The following is a 20525-nucleotide window of genomic DNA, read 5'->3' on the forward strand; positions in this document are numbered from 1 at the left end:
CTGACATAAAACAATGCAGTTCCTGAACAGATTGTACTCTGTTTGATTCATTGGGAGCCAAAGTTCATTTTCAAGGTTTGCAAGTAAGGCTTTTGGATATTTAACCCTTTATGAACTGGTTCCAGATTTCCATTTTAGAGTTAAATATAATTTTTTTCCTCCATCCTTATTATTATAAATTACTTCATATGAACAAAACTGTTTTATAGTTATTATAAGTTTAGCTGGGATTAATTTTTTTTCTGATTTATTGCATGATTAAAACTTATTATTGGTGGGAGAAATGATTTTCTGTTCCCTCTCACAGATGCTGGCAACATCCTCCAGCAGAGTATCTGTTCCACTTTAAGTAGCTGAAAAGAAATCTAGAAGGAGTTAACCAAATCGTCTGGCTAATTCCTTGTCTCACTTTATATTTGTTTATTTCTATAAAGGAAGTAATTAATTTCTCTTGCTAGCATTGATTTTTTTATCTGAAGATGGGAAAAGTTGAATGACCTCATATGAAACCAAGATACTGGGTTCATTCCACTACGGAAATCCCTCTCATATGACCATATTAATTGCCTCGTCACAGAGCAAGGGGTAACAGCAGCAAGAGAATTGCATTGTAAATCCAATTCAATTAGATTACAAGGTTGCTGCTGAAGCTTGGCCTAATATTGGAAATATTTCAAACTTGGATTAGTGGAATGATTATTCAGACTGAAAGAACCATTTTATTTCTATATCTATAGATTTGGGGAGGAACTTCTGAAATTGATGAAACCTTGTTGGCGACTTTTTGTGGAAGCTCTCCTCCACCTCGCCCTGTCATTGCACCAGCTAATATTGTGACAGTCCGATTTCAGTCTAAAGGCAGCCCTGGAATTGGCTTCTCAGCGTCCTACACCAGCAGTAAGTCAATAATTTTTAAAAAGTTTTGGAAATGTATTTTGATCTGTATGCAGAAGACTCCCCAAAAACTTTGAATATTGTTAGATAAAAACACAAAATGCTGGCAGAACTCAGCAGGCCAGACAGCATCTATGGGAAGAGGTAGTGACAACACTTCGGACCGAAACCCTTCATCAGGAGTGAAGTAACGTGGGATGGTCGGGGGGGGGGGGGGATAAGTTGGGGGAGGGATGAAGTAGAGAGCTGGGAAGTGATAGGCTGGAGGGAAATGGGCTAGGGCAGGGGTCGGCAACCTTTACCACTGAAAGAGCCATTTGGACTCGTTTCCCACAGAAAAGAAAACACTGGGAGCCACAAAACCCATTTGACATTTAAAATGAAATAACACTGCATACAACATTTTTTTTTTTGCCTTTATGCTATGTATAAACAAACTATAATGTGTTGCTTTATGAAATCGATGAACTCCTGCAGAGAAAACGAAATTACATTTCTGCATGCAACAAAAACATTTTGAACTCCGAAAAAAAGACATTGGGTTGAAGTTTACTTTTAAATAAAATACTCAATGTCTATTTGAGTCCTTCTTGTATTTATGAAAAACGCCGAACTTAAATTGTCCGCCAGCAGCAAACCAAAAATAACGTCAGCCAGCTGTCAACCTGAAAAATAAAAGGACTATTTCACTGAACAATCATTTCTTCCTGTGGCCCGGCAGAGTTTACATACCAGCAGAACAGCGCTATTTGTTCAATATCACCTTTGTCTTTAGACTCGTTACAGACAATCGAAAAGGCCACAGCTGAATTGATGTCTTTAATTTACTGTCTTGTGATGTCTTCTGCCATTTTTATGGTTCTGTCTTTGACAGTCTTTGCAGAGAGGGGCATATCCCTGATTTTCTGCGCAATTTCACTCTTGTTTTTAAAGTCCGTGAATAGATGTTCTGAAATCTTAATGAAAGATTCTTTTATATATTCACCATCTGTAAACTGCTTCAGTGCCTGACTATATCCTGAGCGGCAACAAAACTAGCATACGTAGTTGATTTTCCAGACATCATCCACTTCTTGAAATGATTTTTGCTCAGATCAACCTTCCGCATCAGTTCCAAAACGGCTTTTTTTCTCTCATCTCCATCCGGATATTTTTGAGCAAAGGCTGCGTGTTTATTCTGGAAATGTCTTGCGACTTTTGACTTTTTGTTGTTTGCTAGTTTCTCATTGCATATTAAGCATACCGGTAAACCAGTATCGTCAGCAGTGAAAGCAAATGAATCTGCCCACGTATCATTAAACGTTCTGTTTTCTTCAGTCACTTTTCTTTTTTTAGAATTCTCCATAGTTAGCCTACCTTGTATCGAAAAATTAAAGAAATCGCACACTGGCGGGTGTCAGGTATTGGCCGTGGTGATGTATATTAATAGCGACAAAAAACTCGTTTTATTTAGATTGTACAAGATCACCATAATCTTCAAATTTAGAATTACATTTCAAAAACTAACAAACTAACATAAAATACATTTTAATTAAATACTCATCAATTATTTTCCAAAGCCATAGGGAGCCGCAGCACAGAGATGAAAGAGCCGCGGGTTGCCGAACCCTGGGCTAGGGGGAAGGTGGAGAATTATGGGAAATAAAAGAGAAAGAAAAGTAGGGCTGCGGGAGATTATAGTGAGGGGGGAAAGAGATTATTATATATTTTTTTTAACATTTAACACCCTTATCTTCTCAGTAAATCCTTTTAATTGCGTTAACATGTTGTGTTTAGTATCATGCAAGAGCAGCAATGTAATTTTCCCTTTCTCAGCCACTAAATGAGAGCCATTTTGTTGTTCACATCACTGTTGCTGAAGATGCATGCCAGCCTCTTCTCTACCTTTAGCATTACTGCCTACAATATACATACAGAGTAATCTCCATTCTGGAATAACAAACAATATGAGATTGCTCTTCCCACAATAAGGCTCGACTGAAAATTGCAATGCATTCTGTCAGTTTTAAAAATTCTGACTTGTGCATAGATTATGTTAACTCCAGCTGTGCTTTACATTTATTTCAGGATGTGGAGCCAATTTTACTGCTCCTGCTGGACGTATTGTGTCGCCTAACTACCCAGGCCATTATGACTCTAACCTAAACTGTGAATACCTGATCAATGCTGCCAGTCATCAGCTCACTGTTCTACAATTTGAGACATTCGATGTAGAAGGTACAATTAAATGTTGTAATGTTTTGTTGCAAATAGCTGTTATACTTTTCAATTAGAACTGAAAGTGCAATGAGAAAGACAAAAGCCTGAAGAGAATCTGTTGTTTTTGTAGTTTATGATTTGACATCATTACCACAAGCTGTCCCTTGTTCAAAGTATTGAAGTACTTTTCCATTATTCCATGAAAGTAGTTCAAAGCTTCAAAAGTGGTCATTGCAAGTAGGCATTAGTAGTAATTGCATTTTGTGAGTTTCAAATTGTAAGCATTGTTGGCACAATTATCAATTTAATTCCAGGTGTTGGAAATGTCACTCAGATCAGATAGAACAACTTCACTTAAGTACAGAGGTTAATTTATCATCTTTTCATCAGCAAGAAAGTGAATGACAGCTACTTCTGACATAACTTGCTCTTCTTAACTGTTATGTACCTTGGAGACCCCAGCCTCTGATCAGTATTTGAGTGGTCTCATAACGCAAGACAGCCCTTTGATTTAATAATCAATAGTTAATGAGTAACTGCTCTCTTTAGAAGTCATTTATACTCAACCGGGATAATCTTTCACCCCACATCTAGTGACTTTGCCACCTACATGCATTTCTGCAGAGATAAATCATTTCAGAAAAAAGACAATTCCTGTTAGAATCCCATTAGCTCCATAGTTAAGGTGTTTTTTTTAATCTCTAGAGCTTGTGTATTATGAGGAAACATGAATTATACCACTGATTAAAATTATATTAATCAGTTCTTGTTTGTGTTGACCTCTGCATCCATGTGCAAACCCAAGCTGTGAGTGGAGTTGCTCCGAAGACTGCTATAATCCTCTGACCTCCGATTACCTTTAAAAGAATATTTCAATAAGCCAGTTATAAATCTTATTTTCTACCTAACCTATCCAGCTCAGCAATTCAAACCATTCCTAACTTATACAGACAAAAAAAATTATCTTACTATATTTTTCAATAATATAATATTCAAGCCTAAGGAAGCCACCACCAAATGTAAATCCCCCCTTGATTCCAATGTCCAGATGGTAGATTAGAGTGCTTTGGAATTAAATGATAGTACTGTTTTTGTTAGAAATTGTATTACTCAAAAGTTACTTTGATTTCATTCTTTAATTTTTAAGGAGCTGGTAACTCCTTAACCACAGCACCACTATAACTTACATAACAACTGAAGATGAGAAAAAACATTCTGGATCCCTGGATTGATGTTTACATTCATTCCCTAATTCCACATTTGGGATCCTCCTGGTTCTGCCTCAGAACCATTTTCATTACTTCCCAATGTATCCTGATTTCTTCCTCAATTCATTTTTTTCTGTACCATATGTTCTGGGAGTTGAGAATTGGCCACACCAAAGGGTACTTTGTATTTGTTCAAGTCATATATTGTTCTATCTTTTGCATCATATAACCATTCTGTTCATGTCTGAATATGAACAATGCACTTTTCCTAGTGTACAAGTGTGACATGATGTAAAACAGATGCTAGTCTGGTTTCCCTGATGTGTTGTTCTATCATAAAAACAGAGTTCCTCTGGTGATGAGATAATGTATCCTGTATCCCCTATCAAGAGCGTGGGTCTGTTCTAAACTGGAGTGACAGGTCTCTCCCTAGCATCCTAGTCCGGATGCCGCCACTGAAGTCAGCTTCCCAGACTTGCTCCAGATGTTCCAAACTAGCGAGGGACCTACATCCCGGCACCTCACATCCCTTTCAAAGGTGTAGTAATCCCTTCTCTTGACCACCATGTTACTCACTACATATTGAAATAACGGGAGTCCCTTGACCTATTGCTGACATCAGCACGACCATTCCTGTGTACTGACCCTTTTGCAGAGAAACACTGAGATTTTTAAGGCTGTCTGCTGCAGCATGCCATTAAGCACTCTAAATCTACCTGGGTCTGGTTGAAGTTATATTTCATTTGGCCACATATTAAGCTCCCATAAGAACAGCAGATGCTGGCTTAGGATCAAATCACTGTCTTCTAAGTTGGTCAGGTAACTGATGGTGCCCCTCTTAGTCAAAGGTTGAGTCATTTGGACCGTCATTTCCCCAGCAGTGTAGCTTCAAGGTTAATAATTTTAACTCAAGTTTTAGGGAATATATCTGTACTGAATCTCATGTAGTTCCATCATATTCACCAAGTTTGTCCAAGTATTTACTTCAGTTACCACAAAAGTTGTCAAAGGTTGCTTATGTTGATGTACAGGTACTTAACTCATTCCCATCATATTTGCTGCTCCCTAGAGGACAATATATGATTAAATATGATATATTTAATACATTGTGACTGTTCTATAAATGCATCATATAAGCAGCTCCGAATCAGTAGGTTGAGAAGTATAAGTACAACTTGATGCCTTATTTAGCCTCATGCAAATTTAGCCTTTCATCCCAGTACACAGCTCAATTTTCTGGCTGGCCTTATGCACCTCAAAGCTTTACAATTTCCTGCCCATTAATTCATGATGACAAAACACATGCCTTGGAGATAAGACATCCAAAACTGACCACCTCAATGTTATATCGTAAGGGGTGAATCCAGCATTCCAGATGAGTGGAAACGAACAGTCAACGTTTCAGGCCAAGACACTTCGTTAGGACTGAAGAGTCCTGACAAAGGGTCTCGGCCGGAAACGTTGACTGTTTCCATGGATGCTGCCCAACCTGCTGAGTTCCTCCAGTGTGTTGTGTGTGTTGCTTTGCCCCCAGCATCTGCAGAGTATTTTGTGTTCCAGATGAGTGTTGTTCTCACCTGACTGTTTCAAAAGCAGCCCCACAATGAATTTTGCATCAGTTATCTTTTCTCTAACTTCTCTGCCACTCACTGACCATTTTGTTCTGTGTCTTTCTTTCTGTCTCATTCTATTTCTCCCTTTGTCACCATATAAACCATTTTATAATATGCTATTATTAAGAAACTGCACATGAGATCTCAGTACAAGCTCACCATGTATGTCCACAACTTATTGACCCCTCTCAACAACACACATCAGTACTATAACAAACATATTAGAAGTCATCCTTTGCTTAACACAGATAAGGGCACAAATATTCCACTCCAAAGTCATTGATTACCTTTTTAAAATTATTAATTTCCTAATTTATACCTCAAAGTCAGGTTAATATCCACTGGTGAATTTAAACCTGCGGGGTGGGGGGGGGGGGGGGAAGGATGCAGCATGGTATTGTAAAAGTTAGCGTAATACTATTACTGTGCCAGCAAACTGGTTCAATTCCCACTACTGTCTGTAACAAGTTTGTACGTTCTCCTCATGACCATGTGGGTTTCCTCGGGGTGCTCCGGTTTCCCCCAACATTCTGAGATGTCTGGGTTAGTAGGTTAATTGGTCACATGAGTGTAATTAACCAGCATAGGCATATTGGGCCAGATGGTTTTGTTACTGTGCTGTGTCTCTAAATAGAAATAAATTAAAATAAAAAATAAATAAATAGACTAAATATATCCAAATATATGGGATATATTGTGACTTTGTTCTTTTTCCATTAATAAACTGAAAACAAGTCCTGTTTTTAGACTGGCAGGTTTCCTCAAGGGTCATCCCTCTTTCCCAATTCATTCTCGGTTGTCTGGCATGCAGAATGAAAGTGTTGTTAATTAAAGGGGTTAATTTCTTTGCAGTGATCCATACAGGCAGCATTTCAAACATATTACAATATATCAATTATTTTACTTTGGCTTAGATTAAGAGAGTTTTTAAAGATTTAGACTAGATGAAACAAAAGCGGTTTGTCATTGTAACTAAATCAAAACACCATCTTAAAAGCTCGATTGACAAGGAACCAGCTGCCATAACAGAATTTCATTGTTAAGGCCAAATTCTATATCTAATTCTCTTTACTTTATAAAAGAACACATATCTATGTCCGCCTGTAATTTGATGGGACCCAAATCTATTTCACCTCCATCACTAAATCTGCTGTCTTTAAATCTTTCTTGACGTCCAAAATTGAGTGTGCATAAGTTTCTTCCAACTAAATACAGAAAAGAAAAATTAAATCTTTGTTCTAATCACAACTTATATTCCCAGGCTACTGATGCCATACCTCACTTTAACAACTGAAAGTGAATTAGATTTTGCACCCTTGAATTCATTATGGACCTCTAAAAGCTTCATACCACATCTCAATGTTGTCACAGAAGCAAACTTGTTCTACCTTTGCAGCACCAACCATCTCTGCCCCTGCTTCGTCTCACCTGAAGCTACCGCCCACGCTTTTGGGCTGGGCTAAGTGATGTTGGCACTCAACAATGAAGTAAGGGGTTCAAGTGCATATCCTGGCCAGCACAATAGCAATAAGCATTGCTGGGCATCAGCAGTGGTGTTACCAAGTCTTCAGTGTCCTGCGTAAATGACTACCATCCCGTTGCACTTACATCCATCATCATGAAGTGTTTCGAGAGGCTCGTCATGAGGCATATCAAGACCCTGCTGCCCCCTTCACTGGACCCCCTGCAGATTGCGTACCGTCCCAACCGCTCAACAGATGATGCCATTGCCACACCCTCCACCTGGCCCTAACCCACCCGGACAAAAAAGACACATACGTTAGGATGCTGTTCATAGACTTTAGTTCAGCATTCAACACAATCACTGATTGGAAAGCTGAGCCTTTTGGACCTGAACACCTCCCTCTGCAACTGGATCCTGGACTTCCTGACTGGGAGACCTCAGTCAGTCTGGATCGGGAGCAGCATCTCCAACACCATCACACTGAGCACGGGGGCTCCCCAGGGTTGCATGCTCAGTCCACTGCTGTTCACTCTGCTGACCCACGACTGTGCTGCAACACACAGCTCGAACCATATCATCAAGTTCGCTGATGACACGACCATGGTGGGTCTCATCAGCAAGAACGACGAGTCAGCTTACAGAGAGGAGGTGCAGCCAGTAACAGACTGGTGCAGAGCCAACAACCTGTCTCTTAATATGAACAAAACAAAAGGGATGGTTGTTGACCAGGAGGGCATGGAGCGACCACTCCCCGCTGAACATCGATGGCTCCTCGGTAGAGATCGTAAAGAGCACCAAATTTCTTGGTGTTCACCTGATGAAGAATCTCACCTGGTCCCTCAATACCAGCTCCATAGCAAAGAAAGCCCAGCAGCGTCTCTACTTTTTGCAAAGGCTGAGAAAAGTCCATCTCCCACCCCCTATCCTCATCACATTCTACAGGGGTTGCATTGAGAGCGTCCTGAGCAACTGCATCACTGCCTGGTTCGGAAATTGTACCATCTCAGATGGCGAGACCCTGCAGCGGATAGTGAGGTCAGCTGAGAAGATCATCGGGATCTCTCTTCCCGCCATCACGGACATTTATACTACATGCTGCATCCGCAAAGGAAACAGCATTATAAAGGACCCCATGCACCCCTCATACAAACTCTTCTCCCTCCTGCCGTCTGGGAAAAGGCTCCGAAGCATTCAGGCTCTTACGACCAGACTATGTAACAGTTTCTTCCCCCAAGCTATCAGACTCCTCAATACCCGAAGCCTGGACTGACACCTTTCCCTACTGTCCTGTTTATTATTTATTGTAATGCCGGTACTGTTTTTGTGCACTTTATGCAGTCCAGTGTAGGTCTGTAGTCTAGTATAGCTTTCTCTGTTTTTTTATTACGTAGTTCAGTCTAGTTTTTGTACTGTGTCATGTGAACCATGGTCCTGAAAAACGTTGTCTCATTTTTACTTTGCACTGTACCAGCAGTTATGGTCGAAATGACAATAAAAGTTGACTTGACTTGACTTGAAGTACTGACAAATGGAAGTTGCTTTACTTGGTTGCCCAAGTCTCTATAACCCAGAGATTATTCTGTCATAATCAATAGCCAACACTGAGTTTGAACTGTAATAATTTCTCTGGACTTAGTTGATGTGTATAACCAAAGTCAAGAAGAAGGCTATACCTAATATCAAGTTCAACAGGAGGTAATAGAAGAGCGTGAGCTGTCAGCCTTTATGTAGATGAGCCAGTGACAATGACCTGCACTCACTGCTCCAGAAAGGATGGAACCCCGTGCCTCACATCTTAGCAATGAATGGCCTTACATTTCAACACTACTTTTGAGAGACAGCCATTGCACATTATGTCAGTGGCTCATTACGCACTGAGCCTTCTGGAAATGAGGTCACATTATCTACAAAGTACTTCAGGGAGGTCAGTGGAGAACTGAGCCTGATACAAAAAGTACAACTGTGGAGAGGGCAGTATTTCATAAGACCATAAGACATTGGAGCTGAATTAGGCTATTTAGCCCATCAGGTCTGCTCTGCCATTTAATCATGACTGATCTTTTTTTCCCCTCCTCAGCCCCACTCCCCAGCTTTCTTCTTGTAACCTTTGATGTCATGTCCAATCAAGACTCGATCAAGCTCTGCCTTAAATACACCTATTGACCTGACCTCCACAGCTGTCTGTGGTAATAAATTCCACAAATTCACATTCCTCTGACTAAAGAAATGTCTCCGCATCTCTGTATTAATTGGACACCCTTCTATCCTGAGGCTGTGCGCTCTTGTCCTAGACTCCCCCACCATGGGAAACATCCCTTCCAAATCTATTCTGTCTAGGCTATTCAACATTCGAAAGGTTTCAATGAGATCTCCCTCCCCCATCCTTCTAAATTCCAGTGAATACAGACCCAGAGCTATCAGACGTTCCTCATCCGATAACCCTTTCATTCCCAGAATCATCTTTGTGAACCTTCTCTGAACCCTCTCCAAAGCCAACACATCTTTTATTAGATAATGAGCCCAAAACTGTTCACAATACTCAAGGCGAGGCCTCACCAGTGCCTTATAAAGTCTCAGCATCACATCCCTGCTCTTGTATTCTAGTCCTCCTGAAATGAATGCTAACATTGCATTTGCCTTCCTCACCACCGACTCAACCTGCAAGTTAACCTTCAGGGTGTTCAGCACAAAGTCTCCCAAGTCCCTTTGCATCTCAGATTTTTGTATTTTCTCCCATTTAGAAAATAGAGTGCACATTTATTTCTAAGAACATAAGAACAGCAATGCTGTCTCTATTGCATCTCTAAATTTATAATGTCACAATGAACCTTTGGGCACTAGGTCTCCTTACACTCCTGTTACACATTCTGAGGCCTGACTGAGGATTCAAGGACACTGCATTAATAACAACCATTGTTGCTATTGAAGGGATAATTGACCCCTGGATTCAAGATCTATCTCAAGGTTCACCATTTATCCCCCAGTATTGAAAGTTTGCACACAATAAAACTCTAAAAACATCCATAATGTTTGTATGCTAATCTTACCTCAACGAAAATCAGGACAGAAGCTGGGAAGCGGTTGAATTCACACTACAGACTCGGAGTTGTCTTCCCTCCAAGATTCTTACTAAGAAACATTCCAAATGGCCTGTCTGAAATACTGCAAAATAGACTGCTTTGAAGTCAAATTTGGTTGAGCAATTACCATAGCATTTAATATTATGTTGCAACATAGAAAAAAACAGTGCATTCATTGTTTTAAATACTTGTCGAACAGTATTAAAAAGCTTGACACTTGGCCGACATACGAGACTTGAGTGCATCATTATGCAGCAGATTTTGTATTCTTCAAGTGTGCAGACAAACCAGTAGGGAACTTGTTGACCAGCTGCTGTAAACTACAGTAGTAACAACAGCTTCATCTTTGGTGTTCCAAGGTCATATCACATCGGGATTTATTCATGGATTTAAATAAGAAATTGGAGCAGAAATAGGGCATGTGTAATCATTCATGACTCATTATACCACTAAGATCAGGATTAGTTTGTCTTGACTCCAGCTTCCTGGCCAAACACTCTATCACTTAATTCTCTGAAGAATGCTCAAAAACATTTTGAAACAGTTCAACCTATTCAGGGTCTGATCTTCAAAGTTCAAGTTCAAAGTAAATTTATTATCAACTATGTACATGTCACCATAGAGTAGACTATCCCGAGATTCATCTTGTTACAGGCATTTAAAGGAAAATAAAGAAATACAACAGAATTTATGAAAAACTATACATAACGAATGCTTACAAACAACCAGTTTGCTAAATATGACAAATCATGCAAATAACAAAGAAGTGAATAAATAATACTGAGAAAATGAGCTGTTGAGACCTTGATGGAGTGGGACCCAAGGCTCCTGTACCTCCTGCTCAATGGTAGTAGTGAGCAAAACATGTGAGCTGCACGATGGGTGTCCTTTAAATTGGATGCTATTTTCTCGTAAGTGAGCTCACTGATGGGGACCGCTTTGCCGGTGATGGACTGGGCTGTATCCACCATACTTTGTAGACTTTTCTGTCCTGGGCATTGGTGTTTCCATAGCAAGCCCTCAGCCCTCTAAGGTAGACAATTCTGTTGGACCATAAGAAGCAGGAACAGAAGTAAGCAATTTATCCCCCTGAATTTGTTCTGCCATTCAGTAGGATAATAGGGGTTCTGACATTCATAAAGCTCACTTTCCTGCTGATAAGCCTGGATTCTTTTACTTTCGAGAAATCCATCAATCTCATCTCTCCTCACAGCTTTTCATGTGACGGAGTTCCTTGACAATCAACAACGGTGCTCTTCAAGGGTGCACACTTAGTCCAATATCTCTTTGACATCCACAATTATGTGGCTTGGCACAGCTCAAATGCCATCTATAAATTTGCGGAGGACACAACTATTGTTGGCAGAATGTCAGATGGTGATGAGGAGGTCTGCAGGAGTGAGATAGATCAGCAAGTGGTGTCACAGCAACAACCTTGCATCAGCATCAGTAAGACCAAGGAATTGATCATGGCCTTAAGGAAAGGAAAGTTGAGGAAATACACACCAGTTCTGATCAGTGGAAAGGGTGAGCAGTTTCAGGTTCCTGGGTGTCAAAATCTCTGGGTCCAGCATATTGATACATTTGCAAAGAAGGCATGACAGCAGCTATATTTCATTAGGAGCTTGTGGGCAATGGTTATCCCAACAAAAACGTTTGCAAATTTCTACAGGTGTACCATGGAAAGCATTCTATCAGGATTGTAAAAGGTTACAGAAAGTTGTAAACTCAGCCAGCTGCGTCATGAGCAATAACCTCCCAAGCACCAAGGACACCTTCAAAAAGTAATGTCTCAAAAAGGCAGCATCCAACATTAAAGACCCCCTTCACCCAGGACATTCCCTCATCTCATTGCCACTATCAAACAGGAGGTACAGGAGCCTGAAGGCACATACTTTACATTTCAGGAACAGCTTCTTCCCCTCTTACATCAGATTTCTGAATGGATACTACCTCACTATTTTTTCCTCTCCTTTGGCTCTACATATTTAATTTAATTATATACTGCAGCAGCAAAACAACAAAATTCATGACATATGCCAATGATATTAAATCTGATTCAAAGACTCTCAACTGCTGAGGGAGGCAATTTTTCCTTATCCTCTTGAGGACAGAAATTCCTTCTCAGTCATAAATACTAACACCTCACCCTGAGGCAATGCTCTTATTGACTCTTGAAGCAACCCTGTAGAATTTGCTATACGACACATTTTTTACTCACTATACAATTCAGATGAGTTATCAATTGATTGAACATTATCAGTCTGAATGGTAATGGCAAATGATACGATGGCTTTCTTTGCAAAAGGTTTCAAGTAGGTTAGGTGAGACAAGAACTAGAGGTCATGAATTAAGAGTGAAAGGTTTAAGGGGAACATGGCGGGGTGACATCTTTACTCAGACGGTAGAGAGAGTGTGGAACACACTGCCAGTGGAGCTGGTGGTTGGGGGTTCTATTTCAACATTTAAGAGAAATTTAGATAGGCTCATGGATTGGAGTAGTATGGAGAGCTTTGGTGCAGATGCAGATTGGTGGAACTAGGCAGGTTAATAGTTCAACATGGACTAGATGGGGTGAAGGGCCTGTTTCTGTGCTGTGCTGTTCAATAACTCTACAGGAGGAACAATATCTTACTACTATTATAATAGGCCTCGGATTGGACTATTGTGTGCAATTTTAATCTCCTTATTTAAAAGCTACCATACTGGAAGTGCAATGACATTTCAGCTAACTGATTACTGGAACGCTGCTCTTCTGGTGTGAGGAGAAATGGGGTCAAGTAGACTTTGAAAGAACAAGAGGGGATCTCACTGAAATATACAAAATTCTACCAGTCTTCAGCTCACTGAATGCAAACACAACATTTTCATTGGCTAGTGGGTAGATTGGGATGGTCATCCTGTTACAGTAACAGTCTCAAGATAAAGGTAAGATATATGATAGCTAGATTGAGAATCAGTCATGATTATATTGAACTGTGGAGCAAGATCAAAGGACTGTACTATCATTCACTTTGTTTTCTGTTTTTTTTTCTATGAGTGCATATAAGAAACTGTGCATATTTCTACCCTGAATATAGTAAAAAGGAAAGAGAGGCAGCAGAAAAGACACAAATAAAGGTCACAAGAATATACTGCATCTGTAAAAATCAAAAGAGTTAATATTTCAGGTTGAAATCCTTCGTCAGTACTGGAAAAAGAGAAATGTAAAAGAATGTTATTTTAGAAACAGCTGTATTTAAAATGTTTATTGTAAATCATTTTAAGGTCATTTTGAGGCAAATGATGAACGGACATTTAAAATGATTTTGGGAATAAAGGGGTGGATTTCCTGGTTAGCTGCTGTTGACGAGTGTTGTTCTGCAAGGATTGGTGTTGGGTCTGCTACTTTTCATGTTCTAGGTTAATGGTTTCAATAATGGAATTGATGGCTTTGTGGCTAACTTTGCAAATTATACGAAGATAGGTGGAGGGGCTTGAGGTGTTGAGGAAGCAGGGAGGCTGCAGAAGGACCTGGACAGAGTAAGAGAATGGGCAAACTGTTATGAGACACTTAAACTGTGCAGAGCATCATTAGCTGGCATGGCCCCTTTAAAGGTTCAGGACAGTCCCGCTAATTGGTAGTCATGTTCTGGGCAAGAATTGAGTATTTAAAGAGCACCTGAAATAAGGGTAGGTGTTCAATTATAAGCCTTACTTGTGATTTTGTCTAGTGTTTGTTTTGTGTTCAATTCTCGATCCAGTTCAATACCATGTCTTGATCCTTGCTTCAGATACTCCAGCATTTAGGTCCAAGCCATTCTTGTCAAGGGCTCTCATTTCAGTACAAATGAGCCAGAGTGGACCCAGCTGGGTTTTGGAGCCTTTTGTCAGCTGTGGCCAGCCACAGTGAGAAAATTTCAAGGCAGCCTGAAGATATGCGACTTCCAGGTCCCGATGTGCCAACTACTGCAGGGAGGAAGCCAAAGTTGCTCTGCGGAGCCAGTATGTCTTCCAACCCCGGAGAGATTTGATGGGGACCCGCGTTCTTAACCGCGGCTTTCTCATCCAATGCTCATTTGTATTTGAACTCCAGCTATACAAGTTCCCATCGGAGCAAGGAAAGGTGGCCTTCATTACCTCTCTTCTGATGGGAAGAGCCCCGGCTTGGGCCATCGTGCATTGGGGATTTAGGTCCGAGATTTGCTTAGATTTGGAAGAATTCATGGCCCCCGTGAGTAAGGTGTTTCATCAACCCACCAGAGCAAGCTGAGCCTTGGACCGGCTGATGAACATTTGATGGGGGACAGTCAGCGGCCAACTACGCAATCGAATTTCAGACCTTGGCCCAGGTGAGTGCTAGGAACAGGGAAGCCTTGGCCATGCTATACCTCCATGGACTGTGAGATGAACTGAAGGATGTCCTAGCATAAATAATTGGTAGACTGGAGGGAGGGGAGTGGAGAATCATTACTTGGTCCAGCCATTGTAAGAGGATATGTTTGCAGCATGGTATTCTAGCAACCAGCCTCTTCTGTGACCAATGACCAATAAGGGGGCAGCCTTCAGTGTGAGATAGCCTGAGAGCATTGAGAGACCTGCCCTCAAGGATGGACAAGCTGGTTCCAGTCAACGGGACTGTGTGAAACCCAACGCTGTCAAGTGCGGACCACCCGGGAACAAGAGAGAGGGAATATCTAATTCAGGAGATCAAGGAGATGCCCAAGCAGTCTGGAAAACTTGAAGCTAGTCTCAAGGGATCCAACCGCTAGGCCTTGAGGAAGGGAAAGACTTCTTTATGCCGCATCTTCTGCCCAAAAATATTTAAGCACTTTTAGCATCTCATCTGAACAGAAAGACATATTATCATATTTCAAATTAACCTTCCATTGCACACTATTATAATCTGCTCTCAGTGCAGTCTATTTCTAATTTTGCCATTTATCAGCAGGCCAATTGCTTGGCCAGGAAATTGCTTGTTACAGATAAGCAAGAACAACATAGAGGACAAGAAATGTCAATGTTATGATTTGCTAATCTTTACTGCTGGAGACTGGGACTGTTTTTTCACATCCATTTGTATTGACTTCTGGTTTTGTCAAAGGCCATTTCATTGACAGAAGATGAATAATATGCTGCTTGTGTTTTGATGAGTATATGAATAAAATTAGAGATTAAAGAACAATTTCATTCGGCAAACTGCCAGGTATCAGGCATTGGCTCCTGTGCAAATCACAGTATCTGACAGTCCACTCCTTTTCTGAACTCGCTATGGTGTTCAGTGAGAGAGTCTGGATGGATTTTCCATCTGGCTTTATGCCTTGGAGGACTGGTTCAGAGATGGTGACCCAATGGAAAAGATAAAGAAACAAATTGCAAGAAGCAGATATACAACCTTAAAAGTCAAAGATCAGCTGAATAGCTAGTGAAAGATAACCAAGTAAGGTGAGTGCAATCTAGCTTGATAGTTTTACAACAGTTTTCTCCAAGTTACTAGTAATTTTGGTGAACAGAAGATGTGATCTGTGATTGCGTGTGTGTGGGAGGGAGGTGTGAGAGCAGTTTATCATGGTCTTAGAAATGACTTTGAAGTATTGAGAAAGTATAGTATTCAAATGTATTGAATTGAATTGACATTATTACTTACAGCTTTCATATACGTGAGGAGTAAAAATCATTACGTTACGTCTCCTTCTAAATGAGTAATGTGCAATTTACAGTAACATAATAAATAGTATGTACAACAGGGCAGTCAATATAACATAGAAATACATTTGTATCAGTCTGATGTTCTGGTGGAAGAAGCTGTCTCTGGAGCCTGTTGGTCCTGGCTTTTATGCTGCAGTACTGTTTCCCAGATGGTAGCAGCCAGAGCAGTTGGGGTGCTTAGTGTCTTCAATGATCCTTCAGGCCCTTTTTACACACCCGTCTTTGTAAATGTCTTGAATAGTGGGAAGTGTACATCTTACAGATGCACTGGGCTGTCCGCACCACACTCTACAGAGTCCTGTGATTGAGGGAAGTACAGTTCCCATACCAGGCAGTGATGCAGCCAGTCAGGATGCTCTCAATTGTGCCCCTGTAGAAAGTTCTTAGGGTCTGGGGGCCCATACCAAACTTTTTTTAACCATCTGAGGTGAAAGAGACGCAGTTGTGCCTTTTTAACCACACAGCCAGTATGTACAGACCACATGAGATCCTCGGTGATGTTTTTGCCAAGGAACTTAACGCTGTTCACTCTCTCATACCCTCAGATCCATTGATGTCAATAGGTGTTGGCCTGTCTCCAGTCCTACTGTAGTCCACAACCATCTCCTTTGTTTTTGTGACATTGAGGGAGAGGTTGTTTTCTTGACACCACTGTGTCAGGGTGATGACTTAATGCTCGTAGGCTGCCTCATTATTATTTCAGATTAGGCCAATCAGTGTAGTATCCTCAGCAAATTTAATTAGCAGATTGGAGCTGTGGGTGATAACAGTCATGGGTATGCAGAGAGTAAAGGAGGGGGCTTAGGACACAGCCCTGAGTGGCACCTGTGTTGAGGGGAAGAGGTGAGGGAGCCCACTCTTACCACCTGCCGGCGATCTGAGAGGAAACCCAGGATCCATCTCCACAAGGCAGGGAGAAGGCTCATGTGTCATGCTTTCTTAAATTGTTTTTACAATGTAGATCTGAAGAGAGAGTTAACTTTAATTGTCTGGGTTTAAATCCCCTGGAGAAGATGGAACTGAGACTTCTTAAATCACTAGTCAGTAAAGATATTACATAATTCTGTCCATTCCTGAGTTCCAGTGTTTCTACCAAACCATGTTGATGGAAAAGTGTTTTATGCTGAAGCCAAAGGTAATGTTTGATTTGGTGTGTTCTGTGCCTTGGTTAACATTGTCTTTCAAGATGATAGAGGTCATGAGATGCAGATGTATCATCAAAGGACACTCAGTGATTTTCCTTAGCAATTTGTGTGGCATCAACTGTGCAAGGATATTAAGGCACTGAGTAGGAAGCCAGAAACAGAGTACTTTTTCCAGTTTATGTCGAGCTCACAAATCATTTATTCATCAAAGTTTAAAATGTTACCTGTGCTGTTATATAATGCTTTACATATATATCCCAGAAAAAAGTTTACAGCAAGTCAAATTAAACTTATTGAGTTAAGGCACAGTAGGGGGATATTTGAGGAACACACACAAAATGCTGGAGGAACTCAGCAGACCAGGCACCATCTGTAGAAAAGAGTACAGTCGACTTTTCAAGCCAAGACCGTTCATTAGGACTTCGTATGTGTTGCTTGGATTTCCAGCATCAGCAGATTTTCTTTTGTTTGTGGTAGGAGGATATTCCCCCAATCCAGGAATGTCATTTTCTTGTTGAATAATTAAGTTGGTCCTATTCTCTTTATTAAATGATCATGGGCCATGCTGTTAATGCCACATTTTCTTCTCTTTTATAGAGGATTCGCAATGTTCCTATGATAAATTGAAGATATACAATGGGACTACAGTAAAAGGATATCATGTTGCTACTCTTTGTGGTTCTGTCATCCCTGGTCCAATCAGTATCTACGGCCCAATGCTATTGGTCTTCAGTACAGACAGTATAAAGGCACATACTGGATTTGTGGCAAACTATCATTTAGTCTGTGAGTAATCTATTGTGGAATTACCAATACAATTGTACAAAATTCTTGCTTTATTCTTTTTAGGAAATGAATTCCCTATAGTGTTTTTTTTAAAGTGCTCTTTAATCTACAAATGCTACTTTGCATCTGCAACCAAGAGCAAGGAACCATGCTTACATATTTAAGTACATATATATCACCACATACAACCCTGAGATGCATTTTCTTGTGGATATAGTCAGTAAATCCAATATCCAAAATGAAAGACTGCGCCAACGGGATAGTTAATCAATGTGCAAAAGACAACAAACTGTGCAAATACAAAAAGGAATAATAATAATAATAAATAAGTAAGCAATAAATATCAAGAACATGAAATGAAGAGTCTTTGTAAGTGAGTTCATAGGTTGTGGAAACAGTTCAGTGTTGAGACAAGTGAAGTTGAGTTTAGTTCTAAGTAATTAGAGTCATAGAGAAGAACAGCACAGAGGCCCTTCAGCCCATATCAAAAGCATTTAAACTGCTTACTCACATTGACCTCTATACCCCTACCGCACAGGTATCCATCCAAACTTCTCTTAAGTGTTGAAATTGAGCATGCTTGTGCTGGGAGCTCATTCCACACTCTCATGACCCTCTGTGTGAAGAAGTTGCCTCCTATGTTCTCCTTAAACTTACACTTTTTGCCCTTAACCCATGACCTCTGGTTGTAGCTCCATCCAACTTCAGTGGGAAAAAAAAACTGCTTGCATTTATCCTATCTATACCCCTCAAAATTTTGTATAACTCTATAAAATCTCTTCTCAAATCTTCTACATTCTAAGGAATACAGTCCTAACCTACTCAATCTTTCCTTATAACTCCAAATCAAGCAACATCCTTGTAAATTTTCTCTGTACTCTTTCAACCTTCTTTGCATTTCTCCTGTAGGTAGGTGACCAAAACTGCACACAATACTCCAAATTAGGCCTCACCAATGTCTTATACAACTTCAACATTTCATCCCATCTCTATTACTCAATATTTTCATTTATAAAGGCAAATATACTAAAAACTTTCTTTGCAATACCATTGACATGTGACGCCACTTTCAACAAATTATTTATCTGTACTCCCAGATCTCTTTGTTCTACTACACTCCTCAATGCCCTAGCTTTCACTGTGTAAGACCTATCCTAGTTGGTCCCACTGAAGTGCAAAATATTGCACTTGTCTGCATTAAATTCCATTTACCATTTTTCCAGCTGATCCAGATCCCCCTGCAAGCCATGATAGCCTTCCTCGCTGTCCATTATACCCAATCTTGGTGTCATCCACAAATTTCCTAATCCCGTTAACCACATTATTATCCAGATCATTGATATACAGTAGGTAACAAACAGCAACAGACCCAGCATCGATCCCTGTGGCATGCCTCTTGTCACAGGCATCCAGTCAGAGAGTCAATCATCTACTACCAGTCTCTGGCTTCTCCCACAAAGCCAATATTTAATCCAATTTACTACATAATCCTGAATGCTAAGAGGCTGAACCTTCTGACCAACCTCCCATGTGGGACCTTGTCAAATGCTTTCTTTAAAATCTATGTATGCAAGATCCACTGCATTGCCGCCTTCCACTTTCCTGGTAACTTCCTTGAAACATTCTATAAGATTGGTTAGGCATGATCTACCACCCACAAAGCCATGTTGATTGTCCTTAATCAGTCGATTTCTATCCAAATACATATTTATATATCTGGTCCCTTCGAATATCTTCCAATAGCTTTCCCACAACTGATGTCTGATGTTTGGAGCCTTTTTTAAGCAGTGGAACAACATGGGCTATCCTCCAATCCTCTGGTGCCTCGGCTGACACTAAGAATGTTTTAAATATCTCTGCTAGAGCCCTGACAATTTCTGCACTTACTTCCTGTAGGGTCTGAGGGAACACCTTGTCAGGCCCCGTGTATTTATCCATCCTGGTTTGCAAACACCCCCTCCTCTGTAAACTGTACAAGGGCTATGAAGTTGATGCTGCTTTGCCTCATTTCTATAGGGTCTGTGTCCATCTCCTGAATAAACACAGATGTAAAAAAAAATCATTTAAGATCTCTCCCATCTGTTTGGTTTCACACATGAATTACATTTTGGTCTTCCAGAGGACCAAATTTGTCTCTTACAATCCTTTTGCTGTTAACATATCTGTAGAATGCCTTAGGATTCTCCTTCACCTGTCTGCTAAAGCAACTTCTTGCCTTCTTTTAGCCCTCCTGATTTCTTACTTAAGTTTTCTTTGTATTTCCTGGACTCCATAAGCACCTCATTTGTTTAACTTGCCGACACCTGCTATGTGCCTCCTTTTTTCTCTTAACTAGGTCCTTAATATCTCCTGAAAAGCAAAGTTCCCTACACTTGTTACCTTTACATTTTATTCTGACAGGCACATACATGATTTGGTCTCTCAAATTTTCATTATTGAAGCCCTCC

General features: G+C 40.4%; 1 protein-coding gene across 1 annotated transcript in view; it reads left to right on the plus strand.

Annotated features, from left to right (window-relative positions):
* The window catches only part of cubn (cubilin (intrinsic factor-cobalamin receptor)), a 359402-nt gene that overhangs the window by 244914 nt on the left and 93963 nt on the right, over positions 1 to 20525 (plus strand). Inside the window, exons 50-52 of the mRNA XM_059971453.1 lie at positions 738 to 897; positions 2962 to 3111; positions 17890 to 18078. Coding sequence (XP_059827436.1) covers positions 738 to 897; positions 2962 to 3111; positions 17890 to 18078 — 499 coding nt within the window. The remainder of the gene's footprint in view (positions 1 to 737; positions 898 to 2961; positions 3112 to 17889; positions 18079 to 20525) is intronic.

The sequence above is a fragment of the Hypanus sabinus genome, chromosome 6 (assembly GCF_030144855.1).
Source record: "Hypanus sabinus isolate sHypSab1 chromosome 6, sHypSab1.hap1, whole genome shotgun sequence".
In the NCBI taxonomy this organism is placed as follows: Eukaryota; Metazoa; Chordata; class Chondrichthyes; order Myliobatiformes; family Dasyatidae; genus Hypanus; species Hypanus sabinus.